This window comes from Neovison vison, chromosome 13 (assembly GCF_020171115.1).
Source record: "Neovison vison isolate M4711 chromosome 13, ASM_NN_V1, whole genome shotgun sequence".
Classification (NCBI taxonomy): Eukaryota; Metazoa; Chordata; class Mammalia; order Carnivora; family Mustelidae; genus Neogale; species Neogale vison.
In genome coordinates this window covers 79378029-79402530 of record NC_058103.1, presented here as the reverse complement: position 1 = coordinate 79402530, position 24502 = coordinate 79378029, and the positions used below count along the sequence as shown (strand labels likewise).

Here is a 24502-nt window from a genome sequence, read left to right as displayed (position 1 = left end):
TTTAATAAAGGAACCCCCAGGGTAGCAGTCTAACATTTCTTTCCCTCACTTTGGATATTCTTTAAGAAATCTGGAAACCTAGTGTACTCTCTTGTTTTACTCCTCATTGTATGGGCAAGAGAGTGATCACCAATTTTAAGATCTCTAATAACCTGTGTTCTTGAGAAAAGTCGACACGAAGGAAAGGATACTAAAGGAGCAACAATTTATTTTGCTAGAAAAGTGTCACTGTTTTAAATGGACTGTCCCAGCCCACAAATGAACCACTACATGTGGAGTATAATTAGATTACATTTTATAGCTGATCTCAATTTTGTTTTAGACCAGAAGTTTCCATTCTCTTGATACATGAATAAGTTATTAAAATGTTACTTGAAATTGATGGTACATATAAGCAAAACTTGATAGTCTTATTGGTCATAACTTTTGGCTAAGAGAAAATATGAATGAGGGCTCTTCTCTGTTGGCCATACCTTCCAAGACTGAAGACAGAATAAGCTCCTTTATGAACCCACTTGCCCACAGCCCCCTCACATCTGGCTCAAGGTCTGAAAACAACAGCAAAGGGACAGAGCTCCCAAGCCAATAGCAGAATCACTCAGAAAAGAACACAAAGAAAGGGGGAATAAAACTGACTTCTTATTTTCTAAAATCACACACTACACCCCTCTGTAATTCCTTCATTCCGAAGTCACTTCTTGCTGCTCCTGACATGCAGAAGGACCAGTTGAAGGGCACATAAAGGAGCTGTATGTTATATTATACATAGTAGTTGGGAGCCAGGACCAACAGTGTTTATCACAAGTGGAATTTGTGGAAGTATAATTTAATGGAGACCCACAGACCTGTGGGATTAAACCCAAATTCTGTTTTACTGCCTATTAGCCTTAGAATGGACATATAGAATAAAACCAAACTAGGATGTGTCTGCCTCAGAAAAGCGTACCCGGAATTTTCTGAAAATATTGCAACTTGCTAAAAAAAGCCCTGAAGATGTCTAAAGGAAACAGATACAGCCTGGGAGTTTTCAATCCCATCAGTTTAGTGCTGAACTGCCTCCGTTCACTTCCTCCTGTTTCCTGCCAGACATCCAGACAATAAAAGAATTTGTACAGCTGGAAGAACAGGAATGAAAGCCAAAAACAGAGTAAGGGCTTCTATGGGAGGCAGGAGAAGAAGCGAACAGGCGACATCTGGGGATATTTAAAACTGTGAAACAAATCTTAATTTATTTCTGACTTGTAAAATAAAAAAAAGCATAATGTAGCATGTAGAATGGAGAGAGGAACAATTTTCTTGAGGTCAACTAAGTACAACCCACGGGACAGAGGAACTCCAACAATATCAAATGAAGGGAAAAAATTGAGAAAAACAAACTACCTTGTTCACAGATTTTGCTTGGTGTTTATATACAGCATTGCTACAACACACAGCATTGCTGCAAACAGAATCATACCAGCCCCTAGAAACACTTCTGGGGTCGGAGGGGGAACTGCTGGCAACGAAAACTCCAGAGAGACCAGCTGCTCCCTCTTGAGCCACGCTCCTCATGCCTAAATTGGATATCATGCCGTCAGCGAAATCGTGAAGTTATGTCTCTGACACCGCTTTTCCATTCTCTCCAACTTCACTGGAGAATGGCTGTCCAGAGCAAATAAGATGAATCCATGAATAACTCCATGGGCCAGAGGCTTACCTTGACAGGCTCCCGTGCGGATATTTGGAATGAAGCCTCGGCGGCAGGGGTGGGGCTGGGCGGGGCACATCTCACAGGGGTGGCCCCAGGCTCGGCCCACCGTGGCACAGCAGAGTGTCTTGGTGCAGACAATCCCGCTGAGCTGTCCTTGGCACATCTGGTTGCTGACCACAGTAAAACATGGGCCTGTCCTGTAATCTGAAAATAAAGAAGAATTCCATGAAGGTCCAGAAAAGCAGGAACCATCACGCAGAGGAACAGCTGTGCCCCATCTCGCGTGACTCTAAATTGGGTAAGAGTCTTCAGGGATGGAACCACACATCAGTGACTCTGTGTGAAGCCTTGGGCAGACCATTCTATCACTCACCTCCATGTTCCTCACCTAGGACACAGGGATAAAAACACCAATTCCTACCCACTGTGAAGACACCATTTTAAGATCAAATGAGTGAATGGAAAACACTTTACAACAGCGGGGTCCTATACGTACGCAGCGTTATGACATTAATATACATTCATTCACTCAAAAATATGTGTCAGTCACAAAAATATGTGCCTACTATAAATCAGGCCCCGTGCTTGATGTGGAAATTTAAATGATTAAAAGAGATCAAATCCCTATCCTCATGGAGCTTACAGTCTATTATTATTCATGCTAGAGAAAGCAAAAAATTTCCAAGTTTGCAATGAGGCAAGTCATGGCACCTTCTTCCTGGGAGTTCCTAGAACAAAAGAAATGGGTTACTCATTTCTTTTGGATTGGGCCCATCCTAGTTCAAATACAAAAAATAAGAAAGCAAACAAATAAGTAAACATTTTAAAATATTTACCCATGTGAAGACATTAGGTATTTAAGGTAAAGAGTAAGGACATCGGTCCAAAATCATTGTAACCCTTGGGCAAAAGTCCATCTTCAAGCGGACAGGGATAGGTGGAGGCCACAGGAGAATTTCCAAGTACTAAAAACAAATCTGCCTCAATTTTTGTTCTATTCTGTTTTGTTTTGCTAAAAGGAGAAAGTCAATCTGGATTCAACAGCCAAAAAAAAAGGAAGATGAACACATTGTGAGCAGAGAAGACCAAAGTCAGGCTGTCCTCAGTCTCTCTCTCAGAGAAATGAGACCATAATATCTTCTTCTGTTCTACAATGACCTTGACAAATAAGGGAAGCTGAGGTGTGACAAGACCCATGAGTGTCCACCCACCACCCAAAACTGCATGCTTCCCCATGTCATTTTCAGAAAGGCATAGGTAGTTTCCTGAGTCCAGGGATCGAGTAGAAAGTAAGTAACTCCAGTAAGTTCCTTTCACCACTGAATTCTACAGCTTATGAAAGTCACCATGTGTGCTGATGAAACGTCTGGGTTAGGTTTTGACTTTTATTCTTTCTTTCTCTAGGGAGGGAGGCATGCCTCTGTTCTGTGTATTCTCTCCTGCTTTCTCTGCTGCAGTTAGGACCCCGCACTCCCTCTCACTAAATGTTCTTCCTCACTCTCCCTTTTTTCTTGCTGGAATGAGCCACCCGTGCTCAATGGCACTGCCTTAATGCCCATGCTGCCCTAATGTCCATGTGGAAAGACGAGCTTTCTGAGCAGTTCCTAAAACCAAACGCCACCCAGTCAAGTTCAGCAAGAGTACGAGGCCCAAATTGTGGTAGCACTTGAGAGACGGACAGCATGCTCAAAATATCAAGTCCCCATCTCCACATCTCCCTTTCCATGCAAGTGCTTGCCAAACCGTGCTGTGTGTATTGCTGATGGGTTGCAAGATGGCTTTAGTGGTCAGGTTTTAATAGACACTTGTCAATTCTAATTTGTATTATTAAAAATCATAACCATAACGGACTCATATTTCACAAATACCTTTGCTATGATGAGGATGAATTTTAAAAGTTTAACTCAATTTAAAGAAAAATATTAAGTAAACACAGGTACAGGATATGCAAACAGGTCAAAAAGTTGTTTAGCTTATACGTAAACACCACCAGTGTCCAAAAAACTAACCTTATACTTTTCTTTCCCTTGAGTTTCTAATGTTCTGGCCCCACCCACCTTTCTAGCCTCATCTCGTTGCTTTCTCAGTTTATTGTCTTTTTACTTTGTTGGTGCATTTATTTTAGCCTACTGATTATTTTTCAGTTTTATATAGCCAAATTCTAGGTATATTTTATTTAATATGTTTCAAAATATGTCAGATCTATTCAAAATCTATTTTCTTACATAGCATTGAATTCAAGCAAGAATACAAAAATTAGGGGCACCTGGGTGGCTCAGTGGGTTAAAGCCTCTGCCTTCCATTCAGGTCACGACCCCAGGGTCCTGGGATCGAGCCCCACATCGGGCTCTCTGCTCAGCAGGGAGCCTGCTTCCCCCCCCCCCCCCGTCCCCTCTGCCTGCCTCTCTGCCTACTTGTGATCTCTCTCTCTGTCAAATAAATAAGTAAAATCTTTAAAAAAAAATACAAAATTTAAATGCTGTTGAATAGATCTCCACCCTCATTTCATCCTGTCAATAAAGAAAAATTACAACACCATGACAGTTTGCAGCAAAAGTTCTCTTAAAGGCAGTAAACATATGGGCAAAGTCAAATGCTGTAATCCTTCATTATTTGGCTCAATTCTTCCAAATACTACCTATAGGCATTTAATAAATCTTTATCTAACATACGGCATTTCTTTTTTTAACATTTTATTACATACTTTTGTGATTCAAAAATAATTATTTCAGATAATTAGGAAAAGGTAGCAATATAAACAAGAAAATAAAAATCCCATGTAACTCCACCTAAAGAAATCTTTCATACATATTGGTTATATTACCTTAACCTAATTTTACATGTGTTTTTTTTTCTTTATCACAAAATAGGAACTATATTAAATCTATAATTTTGAATCTTAACCGTGCCCAAAGCATTTTCCCATGTAGCCACTATTCCAAAATATGATTTTAACTGTTGCATTAATGGGTGTGTTTAATGGATAATTTTCCATCAAATTATAACATAATTTATTCAATAATTTTCTTACTGTGTGTCATTTAAATTGTTTCCAATTCTTCATTATTACACACAGCATTCACCATACATCACTGATGAACTCCTTGAGCATGAAAAATGTATAGTCTCATGAAACAGCCACCAAGATTTGTATAACTACATATGCATATTATATTTCTCAGGCTAGAAAGATCATAGCAACATAATCTTTTATTTAAAAAAATAAATAGGGACGCCTGGGTGGCTCAGTTGGTTAAGCAGCTGCCTTCGGCTCAGGTCATGATCCCAGCGTCCTGGGATCGAGTCCCACATCGGGCTCCTTGCTCGGCAGGGAGCCTGCTTCTCCCTCTGCCTCTGCCTGCCTCTCTGTCTGCCTGTGCTTGCTCTCTCCCCGTCTTTCTCTCTGATAAATAAATAAAATTAAATTAAATTAAAAATAAATAAATAAAATAAATAAATAAAGCCTTCTGTGTTAGGTTACAAGGAAAGAAACAGAAGTTTGTTTCTTCTCTTAATTTACGGAGGTAAGTGCAAGTGCTTGGATCAAACAGGCTCATGGTGGCATGACATTTTCAATCTCTAACTAAAAACATAATGGAACATGAATTTGAATTTACAGTCCTCTCTTCGACACTGCTTGGATTTGGTTTTGCTGCTCATTTGTCAAGAGAGCCTACCAGAAAGATTTATATATGAGGATGGCAGAGACTTAGGGTAGATGCAAACACATGTTTTGAGACTGACATGGGCAAAATCAAGGCACGCCACAAAATACTAAAACAATCTGATTCAGTCCTATCTGACACGGCCTCATGACTTCAGACATGAATTCCTCATTGGGAGACCCTCATAAAAAGAAAATAACCTTCGGATTTTCCCAGGGTCAGTGACTTTTTACTCTCATTTCAACATGAAATGCATGGACTAGAAATGGCAACTATTGGAGTGCTTGGGCGGCTCAGTCGTTAAGCATCTGCCTTTGCCTCAGGTCATGATCCCAGCATCCTGGGATCAAGCCCCACATCAGGCTCCCTGCTCAACAGGAAACCTGCTTCTCCCTCTCCCACTCCCCCTGCTGTGTTCCCTCTCTCGCTGTGTGTCTCTCTGTCAAATAAATAAATAAAATCTTAAAAGAAAAAAAAAGAAAGAAAGAAATGGCAACAGTTAATTCTGACAGTTTTCATTTGGCATCTCTAGAGTACATAGAGACCCAACTTTATTAAATATACTGGATATTTGGCAGACAGTTGGGAGTATGTATAACAGAATCTAGACTTAACACATTTCTAAATAATGCTATGGACAGAAAACCAAACCATTTGACAGTGCAGATTAGTAAGTGGACATAAAATGTATTTGTAGGGCCACGTTTTCAATAAAAATTGCTGAGTGCAGAGAGAGAGGCATAATCTGGATGAAACAGAATTGGACCTAAAAACCTCTTGGAAGGTAAATGCTCTATTAACATGGTTTTCAAATGTCATTCTGATTTGGCAGCATGTGCTTTTTGTCCTGTGCTTCATTTAGATTGCCAAAGTTATGCTGTTTTTTGTCCAATACTTTAACCACAGGGGGAAAAAAAAAACTGCCCACACTCCCAATTCCTTACTAATAATCCAATTATTTACAATTATTCCCATAGCACTTACGTGATACTAGGCTAAATTTACATACTCTTTTTTTCAGATAGTCCCAGCATGAGACAGGGAATGTGCCTAATTCAATGCTTGGGTAATGTCTGACTCATTCCTTCAACGTAAATCATTACTCCTAATGCAACTAAAATATAGTATTAAAAATACTTTCTGTTGGCAAACTGTTTCCCTCACTTCCCCATAAGACCTCCACGAACTAGGGCAAAGGGCCAAGCCTCTCCCAAATTAAAATGCAATTTTAATTGTTTTTAACTGGCTTACTTTAGTGTGGCTTGTTCATGGGAAATTCTCCATCTACGTGTTCCCATTCTGAGTGGTTGAGGCTCTAGGGCTATTTCACCGTCCTCATAGATTTAGCCTCAAGACTTAGGATCTGACCAATGTGTATGTGTGGCTTCAGATCCTCAGCCCTTTCCCAGAACTGTGGCTCAGAATGCTGGGACCCACAGTGGTACCTCGCTTTCATTTGTAACCAGACTTCACCCTGAAGCAAAGGCATCATGCGCAGAGAAAGAATATTCTGTGGTATAACGAATTCTTGTCACTCCTACCCAGTCGCTAAACCACAAACTACAGGGAAGGCACAAGGATATAATTTGGGGCAGTAGGCTCCAATTATATTAAATCCTTCTTTTCATAAAAATTACGAACAAAAGAATGAGATATCAATTTATCCATGACAGGGTCACAGTATGCTTCTTCCTTTCAGGTAGGTTGGCCTGGGATGCATTAAACTCCTAACGTGTGGAACGTCAATACAACCCCCTGAGGAAAGAGTTCAAGAACTTTCTATCTGAGGAAAATTAAGGCAAAGAAGTTCCATGATCATAATTAGTCTCATAACTGATGCCATTTCTTCTTTCTCCAATTATTCTTAACCCTAGGACATAACCAAATCACCTGGGGAAGTTTGGCAAAATACTAATGCTTGGGCCTCACCCCAGCCTTCCCAAAGCTCCTCCCCCTCCCCCACTCTCATCCCCTAGAATCCAATTCAATAGACGTGGCATGGAGCCTGGGTGTCTGCCTTTTGCAAAAGCCCCCCAAAATGATTTTGCCCTCTAGGGCTCTAAGTTCAATCTATTTCTCTCTCTCAACTTTTATTGAGAAGTGCTTCTTTTCCATTATTAATTGGAGGTGTCTGCAAGATAGTTGACTGCTTACCTGAAGGTCTAACCTTAGAAATGTGAAAAGCCCATGAGCTGGGATCACTGCTACTCAATATAGTCCAATCCCATTGAGCTCATTTCCATAGTGTTGACTGATTATGAGGCTCTTCACTATAATTGATTAATTAATTATACCAACCACAAGCTCACTAAAGCAAACAACAAATCAAAATTTAAGAAGGCTAACCACCCACTGCTCCACTGTCCTAACAGTCAACTGACCTCACGTTTCTAAACTCTTCCCCTCCCAGTGTTACAAATCACATTTATATACATGACATCACTCCACTACCAGGAGCTCTCACTTCCAACTGCCCTGCCCAGTGCTAGACATGGTACCTGAGTGAAATGCCAGGGGGATTCTCCACCCAGGTTCCAAAGACGTTGATCAAAGCTAGCATCAGTAACACCAAAAGTTAAACTTTTAATTTCCTCAAGAATTGCACTCTTATAGATCACCTTGAAATACCTCCATGACTCCTGATTTCATTAAATAGAAAGTACTAAACATCATCTATGAAGTTTATGCCAAAAATAGTCAAACCTCAGACCCAACCTGTAGCAGAGAGGACATATGGGGTAGAAGAACAAGACAACGACACCAGAAGGAAACACTGAGAAAACCTAGAATGTGTGATTTTCAAAGGCAACTGTTCTGAACTTTTCCAAAAATAAATGATGCCCCTCTTTAAAAAAAAAATGGTAAAGGGATTATTTATATTAAAAAGATATAATCACTGAACCTTAATTGGACTGTTTCAAAAAGAGATAACTGGGGAAATTTTATATGGGCCATGTATTATTTAATACTGTGGAACTGTTCTTTTAGATATGGTCATGGTATTTTGGTTATCTATGAAGTAAAGTGTGTTGTATGCAACTTAATTTTCAAGTGATTCAGCAAAACAGACAACAAATATATATAAATATATACCTAGATGTTATAAATATATAATATATAATTACATTTATATATTATGTACTAATATTTAATACATATTATATAATATTAATATACATTTATATATACACACAAACAAATAAGCACATAGAAAATATTATGTGTATAGAAGTGGAAAAAGGTTAAACATTTAATGCAGATAGAAGGTATATGGGTATATTTTATATTGTTATTTCAACTTTAATGTAAATTTGTGTAATGTAATGTAAGTGTTTAATAATAAAAATTCTGAGGGCACAAGAATTCTTTCCTGGGCTACTTGTCCTATGCAATATTGTCTCTTTCATTTCGTCCAAGCAATGTTTTTCTTTTTTAAATGACACAATAAATTGAGCTTTTGGCAAAATTTACTAAGTTACATTGTGCAAAATGTTTATCGTTTAGTGACTATATCTGAGATGGAGCTTCACTATTAACTAATTTTTAAAAATTTAGAAATAGGGCACAAGAATAAGCACGAAACTCTTTTGTTAACATTTGCTGACTTTTAACTTCTCTAATTATGAAAGTATTAACCATTATAAATTTTAATATAGATATCATTCAAAACTACAGAAACAAGGTGTGGTATACCTTTTAATTCTAACGTGCAGACTAAGTAGTTGACCAAATCCAGACCATAGTTCTGGAACCTGATTATGTGCAGCAGCAACTCAACCACAAAAGACCGTTACCACATTTTATTCTGTTCCATGATGAAGAAAACAGCATGCAATCTTGTTCAGAGAAGAGAATATCTCGTGTCTGAATAATTATTGACCTGACACCATTTGTCCCCTCACTGTACATCCTACGAGTCTTGACTGATTCTCACTTTCCCCCAGTGTTATTGCCAAACCTTTACTAAAAAAAAAAAAAAAAAAAAAAGAGTGGTGGGGTGGATAGAACTCGAATTCTGGGTTGGGTGACATATTTACCATGAAGATAATAAAATCATAGAGTGTCTTCATTTTTTGTGGTCTGCAAATTGCGCATTCAAGAACCAGCTGGCTCTGATTTATGCACTTTGAAAACGGCTTGCATGAACACCGTGTAAAACCAAACTGCAGTTTCACCACAGAGAATCAGCTATTGAACAGCAAGACAAAAACAATAGTATTATATAACCATATGATTTATTTGTTCTTTTATATTTTCTTCAAAGCCACCGAGCATAAAACATTCCCTACATTCCAAAAGCAAGATTAATAACATAAGAGTAAAGGGCCCTGTGATCAGTGATATTAAATAGAACTTTCCAGGGCTGACATATTCTTAGATCAACTTGTGTATCTTAAAAGTGCCTTGTAATATGGCTTAATTTCCAAATACAAAATCTATCTGAAGGGAATTCAGTTTCTGAAGGATTCTAATGGAAAGTTTACTGTTAAAATTGGAAAATCATAATTATAAATGAGATTTTCACATTTAGAGAATAAAGGCCTATGCTTATAAAGGGGCAATAAAAATTAACTGATTGGTGTTACTCCAATGTAGGTTCCACCAACATGAGATGGTTAGAAGAGGCAAATTCATTGAGACAAAGTCGAATGGTGGTTGCCAGGGGCTGTGGGGAGCAGGGAGTGGGGAGTTATTGTTTAGTGGGTATAGTTTCAGTTCAAGAAGGTGAAAAAGTTCTGGAGACATGATGGTGGTGGTTGCACACCATGTGAGTGTATTTAGTGCCACTGAACCACATATCTAAATATGGCTAACATGGCAAATTATGTGTTGGGTATATTTTACCACAACGAAAATATCCCACTGCATAAAATAAAATCAGACATTCCGACTTCCATGATCAGATTCAATGGGTAAGCATTACAGTTGTAAAATGTAATCAAGAATTTCTTCATTCAGGGACACCTGGGTGGCTCAGTGGGTTAAGCGGCTGCCTTCGGCTCAGGTCGTGATCCCAGCATCCTGGGATCGAGTCCCACATCGGGCTCCCTGCTCAGCAGGGAGCCTGCTTCTCCCTCTGCTTCTGCCTGCCATTCTGTCTGCCTGTGCTCGCTCTCTCTGACAAATAAATAAATAAAATCTTTAAAAAAAAAAAAAGAATTTCTTCATTCAACAAATATTTACCGAGCTACTGTGCTGTATCAGTGAGCAGCATGAGAAAGTCCCTGACTACATGGAATTTACCATCTGGCAGGGAAAGTAGTCAGCAGATAGGTGAATGAATTTAAAATCGTTTTAGATTTGAGGCTGTGATTATGTCTACAAATGAAGTAAGCATGCTGCCATGATAGAGAATAACTGGGGATGCCCACCGTGGAAGCCTTCTTAGAGAAGATGGTTATTTATATGAAGGCCTAAAGGATGAGAGCAAGTCAGCTGTGCAAAGTGAGAGTAAGTGATTCTGAGGTTTAAGACACAGTAAGAACAGTGGCTCCGAGCTGGGAGAGGGCCTGGCTTCTCCAGTAATGAGAGAAGGCCACTGTGACCAGAGCTCAAAGAGCAAGGGGAAAGAGGCACGCCACGGGGCTGGAACATTGGGCAGGGACTGGATTACACAGCACATTCCAGGCCATGGTAAAGAATTTGGGTTCAGCCTGAAGCTCAGCAGGAAGCCCCTGAAAACACATGTGTTATTTTTAAAGCATACTGCATAGAGGGCTCAAGAGTAGAAATGCGAAGCTTGCAAGGAGGCTATTGAAGGATCTGAGAAAAGATGGTGGTGGCTAGCCAAAGGTGGTGACGCAGAAGTGGAGAGCTGCCAGCAGGTGGGGGTGTCTCTGGGGGGTGTCGGTGGGGGCCGAGAACCAACAGTGCTTAAAGATGGTTTGCATGTGAAGGGTGAGGGAAACTGAAAAGACAAGGATGACTTCAGGTTTCTGGCTCCAGAAGCTGGATATGTGGCCAGCCACTCACCAAAATTGGGAATCTGAGAAAAAATTGGACTAGAACTATGCAGCAACTTCTTCCTAGAAATATCACCAAAGGCAAGGAAAACAAGAGCAAAAATTAACTATTGGGACTTCACCAAGATAAAAAGCTTTTACTAAGCAAAGAAAAGAGTCAAGAAAACCAAAAGACAACCTACAGAATGGGAAAAGATATTTGCAAGTGACATATCAGATAAAGGGCTAGTATCCAGAATCTAAAAAGAACTTATCAAACTCAATACCCAAAGAACAAATAATCCAATCAAGAAATGGGCAGAAGAAATGAATAGACATTTTGGCAAAGAAGACATCAAAATGGTCAACAGACACATGAAAAAGTGCTCAATGTCACTCAGCATCAGGGAAATACAAAACAAAAGCACAGTTAGATACCACCTCACACCAGTCGGAATGGCTAAAATTAACCAGTCAGGAAACAACAGATATTGGTGAGGATGAGGAAAAAGGAGGACCCTCCCTCACTGTTGGTTGGCATGCAAGCTGGTGCAGCCACTCTGGAAAATAGCATGGAGATTCCTCAAAAATTTGAAAATAGAGCTACCCTATGACCCAGCAATTGCACTACTGGGTATTTACCTTAAAGATACAAATGTAGTGATCCGAAAGGGCACGTGCACCTGAATGTTTATAGCAGCAATATCCACAATAGCCAAACTATGGAAAGAACCCAGATGTCCACCAACAGATGAATGGATAAAGAAGATGTGGTGTACACACACACACACACACACACACACACACACACACACACACACAATGGAATACTATGCAGCCATCAAAAGAAATGAAATCTTGCCAATTGTAATGACATGGATGGAACTAGAGGGTATTATGCTGAGTGAAATAAGTCAATCGGAGAAAAATAATTATCATATGATCTTCCTGATATGAGGAGTTTGAAAGGCAACGTGAGAGGTTGGAGAGTAGGGAAGGAAAAAATGAAACAAAATGGGATCGGGAGGGGGACAAACCGTAAGAGACTCCTAATCTCACAAAACAAACTGAGGGTTGCTGGGGGGAGGGAGGTAAGGAGAGGGTAGTTGGGTTATGGACATTGGGGAGGGTATGTGCTACGGTAAGTGCTGTGAAGTGTGCAAGCCTAATGATTCACAGACCTGTACCCCCGGGGCTAATAATACATTATAAGTTAATAAAATTTTTTTTAAAAAGTCTAAAATATTCCCAACACCATTTATTAAAGAGGCTGTCATTTTTCCGTTGGGCATTCTTTCCTGCTTTGTCAAAGATTAGTTGACCATAGAGTTGAGGGTCTATTTCTGGGCTCTCTATTCTGTTCCATTGATCTATGTGTCTGTTTTTGTGCCAGTACCATGCTGTCTTGATGATGACAGCTTTGTAATAGAGCTTGAAGTCCGGAATTGTGATGCCACCAACTTTGGCTTTCTTTTTCAATATCCCTTTGGCTATTCGAGGTCTTTTCTGGTTCCATATAAATTTTAAAATTATTTGTTCCATTTCTTTGAAAAAGATGGATGGTACTTTGATAGGAATTGCATTAAATGTGTAGATTGTTTTAGGTAGCATAGACATTTTCACAATATTTATTCTTCCAATCCAACATGGGGGCTTAAGTGGGTAGGAGAAGAATCCATGAAACAAGATGGGATAGGGAGGGAGACAAACCATAAGTGACTCTTAATCTCACGAAAGAAACTGTGGGTTGCTGGGGGGAGGGGGGTTGGGAGAAGGGGGGTAGGGTTATGGACATTGGGGAGGGTATGTGCTTTTGGGTAAATTGGAAGGGGAGGTGAACCATGAGAGACTATGGACTCTGAAAAACAATCTGAGGGGTTTGAAGTGGTGGGGGGGTGGGAGGTTGGGGTACCAGGTGGTGGGTATTATAGAGGGCACGGCTTGCATGGAGCACTGGGTGTGGTGAAAAAATAATGAATACTGTTTTTCTGAAAATAAATAAATTGGAGAAGAAAAAAAAAAAAGAGTCGAAAACAGAGCTACCGTGTGACCCAACAATTGCACTACTGGGTATTTATCCTAAAGATACAAATGTAGTGATCTGAAGGGTCATGTGCACCCCAATATTTATAGCAGCAATGTCCACAATAACAAAACTATGGAAAGAGCCCAGATATCCATCAACAGATGAATGGCTAACTCAGGAAAACAGCATGGAGGTTCCTCAAAAAGTTGAAAATAGAGCTACTCTACAACCCAGCAATGGCACTACTGGGTATTTGCCCTAAAGATACAAATAATGATCTGAAGGGGCACGTGCACCTGAATGTTTATAGCAGCTATGTCGATATAGCCAAACTATGGAAAGAACCTAGATGTCCATCAACAGATGAATGGATAAAGAAGATGTGGTATATATGTATACAATGGAATACTATGCTGCCATCAAAAGAAATGAAATCTTGCCATTTGTAATGATGTGGATGGAACTAGAGAGTATTATGGTGAGGGAAATAAGTCAGAGAAAGACAGCTATCATATGATCTGATATGAGGAATTTGAGAGGCAGGGCAGGGAGTTGTGGAGGTAGGGAAGGAAAAGGGAGCCAAACCATGAGAGACTCTTAATCTCACAAAACAAACTGAGGGTTGCTGGGGGGTAGGGGAGTAGGGTTAGGGTGGCTGGGTTATGGACATTGGAGAAGGTATGTGCTATGGTGAGTGCTGTGAAATGTTTAAGCCTGATGATTCAGAGACCTGTAGCCCTGAAAAAATAATACATTATATGTTAATAAAAATAATTTTTAAAAAAGATTCAAAAAAACAGATGAATGGCTAAAGATGTGGTGTACACACACACACACACACACACACACACACACACACACACTGGAATACTATGCAGCCATCAAAAACCCCGAAATCTTGCCATTTGCAACAACATGGATGGATCTAGAGGGTATTATGCAAAGCAAAATAAGTCAATCAGAGAAAGACAATTATCACATGATCTCTCTGATATGAGGAATTTGAGAGGCAGGGTGGGGGGTTGTCAGGGTAGGGAGGCAAAAATGAAACATGATGGGATCGGGGAGGGAAACAAACCATAAGAGACTCTTAATCTTAGGAAAAAAACTAAGGGTTGCTGGTGGGAGGGTAGGGATAGGGCAGCTGGGTGATGGACACTGGGGAGGGTATGTGATATGGTGGGTGCTGTGAATTGTGTAAGACTGACGAATCATAGACCTGTACCCCTGGGGCAAATAATACATTATATGTTAATTTTTTAAAAAAGATTAGGCTCAAACTATCAATAATCATTATGAAAGGTCTTCACACTTTCACGAAGTACCAAGTACAGGACAAGTGACTTGAATGGATGAGGCTGGCCCTGCATGAAACAATACTATCTGTACATCTTGATGCTATAAAACTTATGTATAATAAAGTTACATCTTGGTCTGTGCATTTCAGCCTCTACACTACATTTCTTGCCCTTCCCTTCCTCTTTTTGAGCAAGCATGTGGTCATATCACATTCACATATTGATGTATAAACTATATGGTTGAAATTCTTCCTTAAAACACGTCTGGCCAGTTCTCACAGAAACCCGAGTGTTAAGTACACATGGCTCAGACCAACAATATGTGACGGAATCCTGGCGTGTGGGTGGGATTTCCTCCAGAGGAACTTCACTGCTGCTTCTACAAAATGACAGGGCAAGGGAATCCAAGACCACTAGGATGCTCACTGCCAGCCCTAAGTTCATTCTACAGGAAATTGATACATACCACTCCAATGATATTATCAATGATATTATCAATTCCTAGAGATCTGGTGAAAAACTTAAGGGGAGGACAAAAGTTCAGCTATTTAACCACAACTGAGAAAGGGCTCATATCAATTGGGCTTTCTGTACCATCAAGACAGATCTATGACAGTGAGATGGCTTAGATACATTGGTTGAAAAGTGTTATTTCTAGAACTGGCTTTTTACCAAATGTTCATTTGCTTATGGGTACATGATTACATAGGCTGCTCTTTCCTTCCACCCTTGTCTGTCTGTCTCTGTCTCTGTCTCTCTGTCACACACACACACACACACACACACAATCACTGAACTATGATAATATATTATCAGTTAGTTCTCAAGATGACCTTCCTATTCTCAGAACTTTTCTTTGGAAGAAAACGTCTGATGAATGAAAACTTCCGGAGACTGTTTCCAGCTCGGGTCTGGCACTGAACTCAACTGAAGAAAGACAAGTTGGAAGAAAGTATGAGCATTACTCAGAACACGTGAGTGAACTGTGCCGAAGTCAGGCATGGAAGCTGAGGGAATGGGAGAGGCCACAGTTCCAAATCCTGGTTAGGTCGATTTGATTTATCAACAAAAGAAGATTCCTGATTAAAAATCTGTGCATGCTCAGATATCAAAACATGGCAGAACACTGATTTTCTGAGAAGCCAAAGAGTAAAAGCATTAGAAGCTTAGAACTACATTTTTGCTGCTATTTCACAGTTATCCATTTTTAAGATCTTCGACATGGACCGAGAACATGTTACCAACTGGACAATCATGATCGCTCCTGGCCTCTTGGCAGCTTCACTGGTAACATACAGGTTTGGATATTCTGGGACATGTATGTTGCATAGGTGACAACAGTTTTAAAGCATCAAATAACTTCACAGTAAGCAGCATGCTCTTTGGAAGTAAAAATTATGTTCCGCTCACCCCAGGTAAATAATCTGAGGAGCTAAGGGTGAGTGCTATGCTACACAGGCAATGGGTCAATCCAGTTGTAGCAGCTGCTGGGAAGACGGCTCAGAAATTTCCATTCTCTAGAACTGGAAAGAAAATCTCAAGTTGCTCCTGAGACTATGAGGTCTACAACTATTAAATCGTGTACTGTCTGAACACTACAGGGGCACTGTGTCACTCTGTTCTCTCTTACCACTTACTAAAGATTTACATCAGCTTGGCCAGACATTGGGTTTCATCTGAGGCAGCTACTTAGATATGTGTGGAAAGTGCATATGGTCAGAAAATAATAAGAGACAGCATTAAAAGTGGTTTAACATGCCCCAAGAGGCAAGCCAAACACCACAATTTTCTCCAACTGTGGAAGAAAAAACAACTTGAGCCAGATTTTGGCTCTCTGGATGTATGAACAGGTCTATATTGTATTCCCTTGGATATTTACGAAGCATGTTAACAATAATTAAAATTGAATTTCCAAACCTTTAAGGGTAAAAGTTAGGAATATAATATCAGTGACCTTGGAGAGTGTTATAGTTCAATCTACATCACATTCACCATCCTGGGATTTAACTACTGATATTCAAAACCCACAGCTCCTGCACGGAGCAACCGTTCTGAGGGCTTTTGCTCATGCAAACATCCTCCACTCAAACGGATGTTCCATTTTCTGCAGTAGTTTTACGGCCAAGAGTAGTGCCTTTGGGTTATCAGCATTCCAATTTCTCTGGTCTGCAATTCTTAACTTGATGATCACAGTTAATGGGGACCCCAGAGGTTCAAGAGCGCCCAGATGCTGCTCATAAGTCATGTGTCTGACAGAGCTGGACACAGTGAAGTGGCTCTGGTCTCTGAGTACCTGATCCAAGTGGGGCAATCGCATGTTCTCTTCAAGAAATTTGGAACTGGGATTGGGAAGTACTGGTCTTCATTGTTGCAGGGGGCAGGACCCCAGGTAAGGTTACCTCTGGGGTTCTAGGTCAATAGGTATTTAAAGAGAGCACAGAGCATGTCATTTGCATAAAGGAAAGATGATGTCTGAGGAGAGGAGCAAGGACAGAGAGCAGGTAGCCTCAGGGAGAGGCCGAGAGGGTGGCTGATTCCTGCTTCCAGGCCTCGATGAAGCCCTGGTGCTTACGGCCCTTGAGGTCTTGGGACATCCCAAGTATAAATCTCCTATTCTGCTTCAGCCAGTTTTGTTGCTTGGAACCAACTGTATCTGACCCATATAGGGTATGCATTTATACCTTTTTGGAGGAAGAAAGTCTACCATTTTCATCAGATTCTTCAAAGTATTCGTGGCTCAAAATAGGCTTAACCCTTTGCACCACTTAGGAAGTAATGAATAAGACTGGGGCACCATTTAGATAACTTGTCCCCATGGGCCAGAAGGAGTTTTGTAAAATACATACCTTGTCATTCTCAAAGAAAAGTGAAAATACAAACCCCTTCCCAGTTGGTAACACAAGCCCAAACACACACACCATTTGAGCAGCTACCCAATTACCAAGACTGTAACTCAACAGGGGCCGCATTAAGAACATACACTTGCAGAGAAGTTATCACAGCCATATGGAAGTCAGGAGCTAATTCTTAGTGACATGCAAAGTTCTGGCTGATTTTCCCCAAATGGCACCCAGCATTTATGGATGTTTTTACCTTGCCTGTTTAAGCAGAATACACTCTAGGGGTCGATTGGAAAGGCAGTAGGCCTAAAAAGTCAGGAGGCCTGCTTTTCAGTCTTGGCTTAGCAACTAATCTGCTGGGCATCTTGAGTCAGATGCTCTGCCTATCTGATGGACTTCAAGTGGCCGAGGCATGGACCATTTAGATGCCCCGGTGGCCTCTCACCTGGCCTGAGCCAGGACATAGCAGTAAGGTTAGGGAGAGAAGGTCACTTTCATCACCCAAGAAAGGCAGTGTGATAGAAGCTCATTTTTCCTTTCTTTCTCCTTTCTAGATTTTATTATTTGACTGAAAGAGACACAGTGAGAGAGGGAACACAAGCAGGGGGAGTGGGAAAGGGAGAAGCAGGCTTCCTGCCCAGCAGGGAGTCTGAAGCAGTACTCAATGCCAGGACCCTGGGATCATGATCTGAGCCGAAGGCAGACGCTTAACAACTAAGCCACCCAGGCGCCCCAGAAGCTCACTTTTTTCGCCAGACTTGTACCCCCCACACTTCTTATTTTGGGGAAGGGCATCCCCATGGCCCAGATCACCTAGTCCACAAACTGGAAGGAGGTGTTACAGAAGTCCTCACACCCCACACTCAGTCATCCCTGCAAACCCTGTAAAATATACCATCCTGACAGCTTCTTAATCAGCCCCTCCTCTACCACCCAACCATCTCTGCTTTGCCATGGATCCCCATTTCCTCTAACCACTTGGTAGTGAACATAACTGGGTTAGAACCTAGGGCACTCTGTGGAAAAGTCCCTACCAGCTTCATCTCTTGCCACTCGCCTCGGTGCAGTCCTTGTCTGGTGACACTGAGAGGACTAGGGTTCTTCAACTCATGTCCCTCTGCTTGGATTGTGCTTCCTCCCCTAGTTTTCCAGCAAATCTCTCCTCTAGAAGTCTTGCCCTGATCACCCTCCTCTTCCTTCTTCTGCGGCACTAATTAAACCTCGTCAAAATCACTGATGTATATGACTGTTTTTCATTTGACCATGAGCCTTAAAGATAAATATCTTATTTCATTAAATTTTATATCCCCAGAGCCCAGACTAGTTTACAGATCCATAATAAGTTCTCAAGTATTTATGAATGAATGAATATGAAAAATGACATATCTCCCGTGAGCCTAAACCTATAACTTGCGTACTAGTCATTCCCTTTGGCCAAGCCATAATTAACTGCTTGTGAGTCCCTGAATCTAACCCATCTGACTTGAATCCTTAAACTATGATGATCAGTGTGGCAGTGAACACTCACCCGTGAGTCAGTTTCTTCTGCCCCCTGGGGTTGCCTTCCCAGGTAGGTAGTATGAGTAGTACATGAAAACATGTATTTAAAATATTTACCAGAGTTCCTGGTAGTTCTTCCATGTTTTCTCCTTCTTCCCACAGACACTATGGTTACAGATTACTGAGATATTCTGATATTCTTCAAAACAGATGACGCCACTGACCCATAGACCACAGGACATGTACCTTTTAATCTGTTCTGCAAGATGGACAGATTTGTTCTGAATCGGTTCTACTCTCTGGCTTGGCCTCCTCTTGTGAATCACAGTTAGGATTTGCAAAATAGAGTAAGAGTAAAGGCTGCCATAGAGATCAAGTCAAGCCTGATTCTTGCTCTGAGCAAGCTGAAAGGCACAGGTGGAGCTGCCTTGCTCCACTCTCTACAGTCCCTTTGTCCTTAGCTACCTTCCAGTCAGTAGTAGACACGTGCCCTGGTCTGTCAATAAGATGCAAGTGGAGGTCTACAAGATGGAGAGTCAAGGAAAGCTTTTCATTTTCTGATAAAGTGAGACACGTCACCTGGATAACACCCCTGATCTTTATCCTTTTGTCCTTCTAGAAAGATGTGGTGCCTAGAAGTCCATCAGCCAACCTGCAGCCATGAGGACAAAAGCCCATGCATGAAGGATGGTAAAGCAGTAAGGAAGAAGAGCCAATGGTTCTTGATGATATTTTTGATTCCTCCAAATTCATTGGTAACATAAGAAAAATTAATCCCTACTCGTTTAAGGTCCCGTGGTAGGGGGGTTTTTGTTAATTCATCCAAACTCATTCCTAACTAAAACTCCAAGTATGTGGATTTTGTTATCAGTTGATATATAGATCAGTAAATGATCCAAGAGTAAGATATTGCATTTCTGAAATTCTTATGTAGCATATATTTTTTAAACTGAGACCAAAATGATTGAGCAAAGTGGATTAAGTGCATAAATAAATTTCACCCAAATTCAAAGGAGAATTCCAGATATTATTCCTTCATGAACTCATATTCCAAAAAGCAACTTAATTTTCCTTCCTGGCAACTGGATAAGTTGTCTTATGTTGGGACATGACGAGCCTCTGTTAACTTGCCCTAACGCTCTACTCTTAATGCATACACATTTTTAAATTAACTAACATAGAAAGAGTCACATGCATCAATACAACTGCCAGTTCTCATTTGTGGAATACATTCTATTTTTTAAAATAAGGTCACCAATACCTTTGTTTCTCTATTCTATTTTCAAAACAGTTGGGCTATTTTTTAATGTAATAGGCCCCACATATGGCCCTTAACTGAAAATAAAGACCACTATCCCCTCCCCCGCAAGTTCTTCCTTAGTATAGGTGTTTGATTTGTTACCATAACAATCATAAAAATATAGACAAATACAGTAGACATCTGGAACTAATGGAATTCTGGAGCTATTGCCAAACAGTGGCAGTTTCAAACTATGTGTCAATAAGAATGGACCGAAAAGCAAAGAACGATGTAAATGCCGAGGAGGCCCATGGGCAGGGAGAGACTGGAAGGTATTACTGCATTTGCATCAGCATGAGGAATTATTCATCTTTACATAGGGTAGGTTTGCCAATCCCCTCCGCAGGCACAGATGGTCTCTACAACCAATAAAAACAAAGTCTTAGCCTCCTAATCTGCTTTGGCTCAAAGAAGGGGAAGGAAAAGGGTGGTAAATGAACTTTATCACACGTTTCTTTCCATTCCCTGCCCCTAATGCTTGTGTGAGAAGAACTGTTTTTTGTTTGTTTGTTTTAAATCCCAGATGCTGTTGCTAATGTGAAAAGAAAAGATTCATCTAGACCCTGGAAAGTCTTCTGATGATAAGTCTGATTGAAAGGAAGTGCTTAGTCCTTTAATACCGGAAATTCCATAATTACAAGGGGGTGTGCTTCAAAAGTTTATGTATTAGATGAGCACTGGAATCTCTCATTTTAGAACTGGAAAGAAGCGTATGGATGGAAGAAAGAAAGCACACATAATAGAGTGTTGTACTGGCTACTTTCACATGCTGGCTCACCCAATTCTCACAGCATTTTCGAGGGAGACTCCCCCAGCCCCGTTTTACAGAAGAGGAAACTGAGGTTCACAGTGAAGTTAAGACACTTGCCCAAGCCATACACAGGCTAAGTGGCAGAATACAAATTCTGTTTTTGGTATTTCTGATTCTAAAATCTGTGCTTTTCCCTTACTACTTTGCCTTTCTCAAAGAGATCAAACAATTTATACAACGGTCAGCTAAAACTCAGAGAGATGAATTGATCTTCTCAATGTTACAAAGCAAATCAACAGCAGATGGAATTAGAACTCAGGCTTCTTTTTTTTTTTTTTTAAGATTTTTATTTATTTATTTATTTGACAGAGAGAGATCAGAAGTAGGCAGAGAGAGAGAGAGGAGGAAGCAGGCTCCCTGCTGAGCAGAGAGCCCGATGCGGAACTCGATCCCAGGACCCTAAGATCACGACCTGAGCCGAAGGCAGAGGCCCAACCCACTGAGCCACCCAGGCGTCCCAGAACTCAGGCTTCTTAAACCTTGGGTCAGGCCCTCATACTCATACCTCCTCTTAGGTACAGCTTTTCTGTTTTTCTGTTCATCAGGATTAAATCTCAACCCTCAAGATTCAAGCAATGTTTGTATTAACATCAGTGATCCTACTTTTCCTACTCCTAAATCTGGAGGTAAACCCTCAGGGCAGTGTTGGAGTGTTAGCATCAAATTTTTTTTGCAAATTATTTTGCAAATTATTCCAATTTTGCTTTTGAAAATATATACACCCTAAACCATGAAAACACAAAAACAATCTTGGTCTCAGTTGAAAAAGGTATGTATTAAAATTTACAACAGAGCTAGTTTCCTCCAGGAGTTGGGAAGGGAAAGTTCAAATAGGTATTAGCATTGTTTTAGTGCTTACACTAAGTGGTATATATTCTTCTATTACCTTTGTAACTCTGCAAACTGAGAAGGACACACCTTACATACCTATATGGCCATGGGCAAATCATTTATTCTCAGCTCTTAAGTTTTCTTAACTATACATGGGGATAATAATAGCCAGGGTGTTTGTAAGAATGATAGGAGATAAACTATGTAAAATATTTAATCTTATGTGTAATAGTTCCATGACAATGATACCATGGATAGAGGAGATCTTTTCACATAATGTGCATCACATGATTGATTTCTCCTCCTTCAGAAAGAACTGACCCTCATTTGTGCACTATTCAAACATAAGGCCATACTTAATGTGCTAGGTAAATTTCACTTATACATGGTATTTATAATATGTGAATTTCACATATTGTTTCTTCAATGTCCTGTTCCTTTCCTTACCACTTTCCCAGGTTCTCTCCTTGATTTAAGACTAAAGGCTCCCAGCACTGAAAATGTGTGCCCAGCTCAAGGCTGTCATGCTAATCCAAGGTGCTCATTAATGAAGAACCTGCACAATCCCCATTAGCCCAGCTTGAGCTTCTAGAGCTCTGGTCCACCTCCACAGACTCACCCCACCCCACATCTACACACAGGGCAGAAATCTGGGAAAACTATTTGACATTGTCTATATTATCCAAGAACATGTCTGGTTATCTCATCCCAGAATGTCTTGCCCCCCTTCAAGAAACTCATCCTTCAAGCCCAAACTTCATTTTGGAGGGAGCCTGTCCAACTTCATCAGTCAAAATGAACATCATCTCCTGTGGTGCAGTGTCTTTACACTGCCTATTTAGCACTTACACCATCTGGCCCGTGTACAGACAGAAGCATACAGGTCATAGCCTACTAAGTGATAAACTCCCTAGGAGGAGGGACTGTCCTCCATTTGCCTCTGACCTCTCATTCTCTATCCCCAAATACCAGGGACAGAAGACACTCAATATATACATTTGTCACACTCAACTTTTAACCAGATACAAAAACTGTTCTCACTTCCCTTTGGGTCATGCACAACTACCTACAATTATACACATTCCTTAGATGAGCTCATGTGAAGTTAATTAATTCTCCAACTCAACAGGACACCAGAACTGAATGTACCCAACTAATCTACATGCTAAGATAATAAACAGGATTTTGCCTTCTACATTTCTAATGGTGGTCTCTGAAGGAAACTTTCCACACTCTGTATGACTCAACTATTTCCCAAATAGAAGATTCTAAGCTAAAAGGCTTTTCCAAAGCAGTAATATACCTAAACTTCTCAAATATCGTCTCTCTCAAAGACAATATTGTTCTGCCTTATTTCAGGAGAGCAATGGAACACCCATGAATTCAATTTTTTACCCTTATAGAACACGTTCATGCAAAGTTCAACAGCTTAATGGGGTGAGATTTTAGGTGAGTGCAACAAATTTCAAACATCAGTGACTCTCTTTTTCTATCAGTGGAATCTTGGTGCAGCTTTGGAAGAGTCCTTATAATTCACCTTCAATTTCTAACCATTCACAGGATGAAACCACCATGAAATAGTGGTTGGAAAGAAGGATTTAACATCAAACTTCAACCAAGTCAAATTCAAAATCCAGCCAATGCCAGCCAAATATGAGCTCAATAGTGCTCATAAGAAGAGGCTAAGGTTTACAAAACAATCTTCTTTGATGAATTAAGTACAAGGGAAACAGAAACATATGGGTTAAATTCCCCTTGAAATACCCATGGATTTAAAATTAAGTGGAAAAGTGCTTGGCAAAGCATAAATTCTAAGCATCTGAAATATAGTTAGAAATCATTTTCTTTGAGACATTAACAAGTGGGGTTCCCTTGAGATCTCTTGCCCAACATGCCAGGTACTTTGTATGTCAACGGCAAGTCCTTCTCATAGAGAAGACAGTGCTTGAGTTCAGGCTGTGGAAACAGATGAATCTGACCTGAATTCCAGTCCCACCCATTACCAGCACTGTGCTGTTGTGTAACTTCAAAGAACCTCAATTCCTACATGTGTCAAGAGGAGGTAATAACAGCCCCTTCCAGGGTTGCTAAGGATGGTTGAGGTAAACTATGACATGTGATCAGCTGGAAGAGAGTTTTCATCTTAGAGACAAAGGGATTAAGGTTCCCAAGCCCAAGGCCAAGAGTTGGGTTGAGTCCACACTATAAAACTACAAGAGAGAGGACACACGTTTGGGGCAAAGAGGCAGGGTAGAAGGTAGAAAGATTCATTTGCATGTGGAACCCGAATCACCATTCATTTCAAGAGTTTGTTAACATTACATGCATCCCTGATTTTTTAGGATCAGAAAGGTCCTAACTTTTCTTTTCAGATAAAAAACTGAGCTAGGGCAGGGAAATGATTTGCCCAAGATCACACAGCTACTGAAAAGCAGAGCACTAGAACTCTCATTTCCTGCCTTCTAGCCGTGTACTATTCTCACTAAATCATGTTACCACTCTGGATGTGGGCCTGATAAACTCTGGTGCCAAGTGGCAACCGGTTTCCCCTCCAGGGGAGCGATGGAAAGGGCAGCAGAGTCCTTTTTCACCTTGGAAC

General features: G+C 40.5%; 1 protein-coding gene across 1 annotated transcript in view; it reads right to left on the bottom strand.

The window, feature by feature from the left end:
• FBN1 (fibrillin 1) overlaps positions 1-24502 on the bottom strand; it is a 233354-nt gene that overhangs the window by 123978 nt on the left and 84874 nt on the right. Inside the window, exon 7 of the mRNA XM_044231383.1 lies at positions 1697-1894. Within this exon, the coding sequence (XP_044087318.1) occupies positions 1697-1894 (198 nt within the window). The remainder of the gene's footprint in view (positions 1-1696; positions 1895-24502) is intronic.